The 6,329-nt window shown below is 37.4% G+C and overlaps 1 protein-coding gene across 2 annotated transcripts in view; it reads left to right on the top strand.

The window, feature by feature from the left end:
* Positions 1-720: 720 nt before the first annotated feature.
* Positions 721-6,329, top strand: part of CNGA3 (cyclic nucleotide gated channel subunit alpha 3) — a 52,613-nt gene continuing 47,004 nt past the window's right edge. For both annotated transcript variants that reach the window (XM_074297322.1, XM_074297323.1), the window contains exon 1: positions 721-843. In XM_074297322.1, coding sequence (XP_074153423.1) covers positions 743-843 — 101 coding nt within the window. In that variant the 5' untranslated portion in view covers positions 721-742. The remainder of the gene's footprint in view (positions 844-6,329) is intronic.

Raw genomic sequence — 6,329 nt, 5'->3', positions numbered from 1 at the left:
AAGGTGCTTTTTTCAAAAGCATTGGAAAATAGAGCCTCAATCCCATTTTATTTGGCTCATTATTTGTAGTAATACTGCTCTTTGTTGACTCTTTTGCTAATGGTCTAATCATTCTCTCTTTTTATTTCCTCCTCCCTGTTGATTCTACCTTCACAACATCCCTGATTATACTTATTATCATTGTCACTATTTTAACAAAGACCTTAATTGCCCCTTTCCCAAACTATTTCAAACATGTCATTACAGGTCCTTCCACTTCTGCTCTCTTTGGAGAGTACATGCTATAAGAGAAGAGGTCCTAATTTTGTCTTCCAGGAGTCAGGAAAATAGGTCAGATTTCTTTTCCAAGTGGCCATTAACATTAGATCACTTTTATTTTCTTGTGACTCAGGAGGTACATATAAATCCTAACTTATGTTTGATGAAAGGAAATGATTTACGGATGAGGTTTCTAGCATGTGTTCCTTGACATTCCCCACCATAGGGATGAATTTTTTTTTATTCTTACAAAAAAATTCAGTTAAAGAGAAAATAAAAAAAAATCAATGTTACCAATTATTACCATCCATCTTAGATCTACTAGTGTTTTCCAGCTATGAGGTATGACTAGTCATTAGTGAAAACAGTGAAATATTCCATTATAAATAATTATTTGACTATTGTCTCATACTTTCCATCATATAAATGTTAATTCTTTGTGTTTTAGCTGAAATTTGGAACTTTGTGACTGAAAAACAGAAAGATGGCCAAAATCAACACACAGCACTCCTATCCTGCCACACACAGACTCTCAATCAGGACCACTGACGAAGACCTAGAAAGAGTTGAAAATGGCACCAGCAGGTAAGCTATGACATTCCATTTTGTGCCTAGAATGAGAAAAAAAGCTGATTATTTTTCATGCATAGCTTCCAAAGATGGTGTCTAAGGTAACTTTATAATGTGAAACTGCCTATGAGAGGCATTATAGTGAATTTAATTTCCCATATCCACATTTGTCATTATCCGGCTGTCTATTGCCAAAATCTACTTAGGATGACTACTGGGAGAGGCATAGGTACTAGAAAAAAGAATAGACAGCTTTAGGCTACATCTAAGATGAGACTTCATCATCATTCAATTCATCCTTTCTTATTGGTCTAGAAGCTGGAATTTCACAAGCACATGACCTTATGCCCACATTAACATCCAGAGACATCCCATGTTTATCTCTCATGGATCCCACAAGGGGAGAATATTCACAAGTCTCAATAGATTTGCCATTTGCACTTCTTCCAGCCTCATCTGGCTTTTCTCTCTGTGCCCTCAAAACAATCACAACACATTTCTGCTCATTATCACATATAGGTTGTTCTGGTCAGTGTTATACCAGCTTCATTCCCTTTGTCTGATTCTCTTAAATACCGTGGCTAACTTGTAAATAGCCTTCTATGAGGAAGTACTATAATCTGATTATATAGAAGTTAAGAAGAGAGTGAATAATATAGAAGTTTAAGCATCAAATGTAAACAACTTTTTCAAGACACAGCAGTGAAGGAGAGAAGCATGATGGGATATTAGTTACATGGTAAAGATCAATTAAAAGGAAGAGTACTTGTTTTTTTGTTATTTTTGGAGACCTGAGCATGTTTTTAGGGAAATGGGGGCAGGAACCAGTTGGTGGTGAGAGAGAGTAGGAATTTCTGGATCAAGATATGGTAGGAAGAAATGGAAGAAGAGAAGTGTTTTTTGTCTTACTGACACTAAAAACTTTGCTTGTATAGAATTATGACAATTTGTTTCACCTATTTTGTGAAGTTTTTTTAACATATTTCCTCCATAGTTTTAGTTGATTGATTTGATAGTTCATCACGTTATCCCCTAATAACTCAAGTGTTGGGGAGGAAGAAAGAAGGAACTAGTATTGGTTTTCATCTTCCTGTACTTTTTCCCTTCCTGTATTCTCTTTACAATATTTTTTTACTTTGGGATTTGGGAAGAAGGAGAAGAAGATAAGAGTGTGCAAATGGAAAGTTAAGAGAACAGAGGAAAAAATGTGTATAGGGTGGGAAGGAAAAAGCAAAAGGGAATGTAGCATGCCTCTTATCTACTCAGAAATGGGGAATTACTAAGAACAATGATTCTCATTTCTGGGCCACTTTCCTCCCCACTAAGTATTATCTTAATATAAAGGGGTTCTATAACATGAGGAGTGGAAGATATGAGAGAGGAGCAATAACTATGCCCAAATATACAAATGTTTTGGTACTTGCCAGTAGATGTCTCGGACATGGAGTGTATAAGGCTTTTTCCCAGGGCAGTGATGCTGCCATATGGGGGCTTTCTTTCTGGGAGGATAGGTTTTCTAACTTAGAGGCTTAATTTTTCATATTATTGAGCAGAGCAATGGATGACCAGATCTGGAAGGGGTATATAGGCTAGCTAAGAGGCAAGAATATAAGTGGAAAGATTTGTAAGGACACTATTGCAATATTTTAGGAAGGAGTGGATGGGCTGCAATTAAGGCTTTTACTAAAACTGGCAACAGTAATAAGTATGTTAAAGATGCTGTAAAGGTGGAATCAACAGAACTTGGTAACTATGAGACAAGATGAGAGAGAGATGCCAAATGAGAGAATGTCAACTGAGCCATATCTAGATAGAGAACTTTTATAGGCAGTTAGAATTCAAAAGATAAGTCAGACTAATACATTATTGGTGCAGTTGTGAACTTATCCAAGCATTCTGGAGAGCAATTTAGAACTGACCAAAGGAATATCAAACTGTGCAGACCCTTTGATCCAGCAGTGTTACTACTGGATCTGTTTCCCAAAAAGATCATAAAAGAGGGAAAAGGATCCCCATGTACAAAATGTAGCGGCCCTTTTCATAGTGGCAAGGAAACTAAATGGATGCCCATCAGTTGGAGAATGGCTGAATAAGTTATGAATGGAATGAAATATTATTGTTTTATAAGAAATGATCAGCAGGCTGATTTCAGAAAAGCCTGGAGAAACTTACATGAGCTGGTGCTAAGTAAAATGAGTAGAACCAAGAGAACATTGTACACAGCAACAGCAAGATCATGTGATGATCATCTGTGATGGACTTGGCTCTTTTCAGCAATGAGGTGATTCAGGGCAATTCTAAAAGACTGGTGATGGAAAGAGCCATCTGCATCCAGAGCGAGGACTATGGGCACTGAATGTGGAGCACCATATAATATTTTCATCTATTTTTTGTTGTTGTTTACTTGCTTTTTTTTCTTTCTCATTTTCCTCCTTTTGATCTGACTTTTCCTGTGAAGCATGATAAATGTGGAAATATATTTAGAAGGAAAAAAAAAAAGATAAATCAGGACCAGAAACAGAAAGAATCATCTTCATAGAGGGAATGATTGGAGCTATGGGAGTGAATGGGATTCCCAGAAGAGAGAATATGTAAGGAGAGGAACCACAGCTAATCTTTGAGAAGCACCAACATTTAAGGATCCGGAAGAAGATGAGGAGGAAAAAACACAATATGACTAACAATATCGATAGAAGGAGAGACTTTTATATTTCTGATGCCAAGAGCATATCCATTAGGAGAAGGTGATCAAAATTGTCAAAAGCAGCAAAGAAGTTAAGCAAGATGTGGAAAGAATTTAAAAGGTCATTGGATTTGCAGAAAGGTTGAACCAACTCATAGCTTCACCTGATTATATTAATACTTCCTATTAGCATACCTTTCTTCTCACAGCCAAGTCCATTAGATTTTGTAATTGGAAGGTCATTGGTGACCTTTGAGAAAGCTATTTCAATAACATTCTGACAATGAAATGCTGATTATATAGAGGTTGAGAAGAAAGTGGGTGGTATGGAAGTTTAAGCATAAAATGCAGACCAATCTTTCAAGCAGTGAAAGAGAGAAGCATGATGTTTTAAAAATTCAAAGAAATTGGAGATGTTGTTGAGAATATAAGGAAACTTTCAAAAGTCATAATGGAATGAATTAAAACATGGGACGGATAAAGGGTAATCAGAGTAGGATGGGGGTAGTATAGATATGTCACCTGCATCTAAGATGATGGGACTTGGATTATAAGAACTACAGAGCCAGAACAATGGGTTTTATATATATAGGCAGAAGTAATATAAATCCATTAACAACTGACTCATAGAACTAAGCTACTCCAAAATTGAGGAAATTCATCTTCTGGAGACACAAAGGAAACTGTCCTCCATGAGGTTTCAGAGACCTTAACGGGGTCATACAGTCAATCCCATCATATAAGAAGTAGAATTTGAACCCAGATCTTCCTGAGTCTAAGGTCAATTACTAAGGCAGGTTTCTAGTAAAATAGCATAGTAGGAAGCAAAGTAAAAGTTCAGTAGTGATGAGTGATGACTCATAAAATGTTGGTCCTCCCCTAGATAACCCTTAAGTCAGATTCTCATCCCTGAGCATCAGTTTACTTGGTGGCTGTAATGTGCCATTGTCTCCAGAAGCTGCCATTCGCTCTCTGGGAGGAGATCTGCTGTGTCAACTCAAATCTATGGGACAGATTCTTCTTCCTGTAGAGAGCCGACTTCCCTTCCTGAAGAGAGCCACCTCAAATCTCGTCCAGACAAAAACTCTCTCTTTCCTCCAGAGCTGCCCTCTTTTATCCTCCCAGAGAATGGGAGTGGGATAACGCAAGGGCTTCTGGGAAAAATTACTTCAACCAATGAACTTGCTCCTCCTAAGCATGCAAACTCCTCCCCAAGAATTCACAAGTAAAAACTCCCAGTAAAGGCCAGAACTAGAGAATTGTCAAGTACCGACTTAGCACTTAGTAAGAACCTAATATCTCATTATCTCATTAGCACTTAGTAAGAACCTAACAGGTGGCAAAACAGATTTGGATCATTCTGAAGCCTAATTTCTAGCCTGAAGAAGAGTAAGGGGAGGGTTGCATGTCCAGAGATGTCCTGATTCAGGTTCAGCTCGTACATGAAGTCAAAGGTTTTGTGTTCAAAACCCAATTCTATCACTGGTTATATGAATAACTTCATTAGCTCGTTCGGACCTCAGCTTCTTCATGTAAAATGAGGATCTTCACTTCTAAATGTTTGATCCTATGAGATTGAAATATTAAGATTATCATGAGAAAGATATTGATTTTAGACTCATTTCCCATGATAATAATGGAAATGCCAAGGTCTTTTCCTTGGAAAGGGGGATTAAAGAGCTAGAGCAAATGGGCAATTGTGACTACCTCTTGGCCATTGTCAGTTTGGCAGTTTCACTGTTGATTAAATTTCCCTGGTCTGCAGTGTATGCTATTTGCCTTGGCAGCAGTGCATAGGATAAAGCTGGGTTCAAGGTTCAGCAAACATCAGCAATATCAGCACTGGCCAAGAAGACACACATTTGGGGCAGCTGGCTGCATAGTGGGTAAAACTCTATGCATAGAATCAGGGAGATCGGAGTCCAAATCTGGCCCCAGATACTTTCTAATGGTGACTTTGGGCAAGTCATTTAACCTCTATTTGTCTCAGTTTCCTCATTTGTAAAATGGGGGCTATAATGCATCTACCTCTCAGGGTTTTGTGATGATCAAATGAGATAAGAATTGTAAAGTGCCTGGCACAGTGCCTGGCGCAAAGTAGAGGTTATGTAAACGTTAGCTATCATTAATATTATAAATGGAGTTTTTTTCCTCAGTGAATCACTGTGCTGAGCCACCTACTCATGGTTCTCCTTGTTTCCGATGGACATAGATAGCTTCAAAGGAGCAAGCTCTTGTGAGATATGTTCATGGAATTATTCCTAGAGTAGCAGCTGAGGCAGAAATCATCAATCTGCAAATATTTTTCAAGCTCTTATTATATCCCAGGCCTTGTGTTGGGCATTGGGCATATAAAGAACAGTGAAAATGAACCTGCTCTCAAGGTGACAAGCTATGTGTAGATATATATATATATATAATATGTGTGTGTATTTATGTATATATATATATATATATATATACATATATATATATATATATATATACACACATAAACATGTCTATATATACAAAATACATAGCAAGTAATTTAGTAAGAGGGTATTATCAGGAGGGTATTAGCAAAGGCTTTATGTAAAAGTTGACATGTGAGCTGATGTTTGAAGAAAATAAAGAATTCTACTTCTAAGAGGTAAAGATAAAAATGGAATGTCTTCCAGACATAAAGGAATGCTCCGGAAAGGTCCAAATTCAATTTGGATGCTTTTACTTTGATCACTGCTAAAATCAGGGTTTTGGGATTGGCCTTCTTCCTTTTGTTTCTCCCAGTGGTATCCATCCAATAAGATTCATCTTAAAGTCCAGTCTTCCCTAGAAT

The sequence above is a fragment of the Sminthopsis crassicaudata genome, chromosome 3 (genome assembly GCF_048593235.1).
Source record: "Sminthopsis crassicaudata isolate SCR6 chromosome 3, ASM4859323v1, whole genome shotgun sequence".
Classification (NCBI taxonomy): Eukaryota; Metazoa; Chordata; class Mammalia; order Dasyuromorphia; family Dasyuridae; genus Sminthopsis; species Sminthopsis crassicaudata.
Note: the sequence above shows the minus strand (reverse complement) of the source record. Positions and strands in the feature narration are given on the sequence as shown.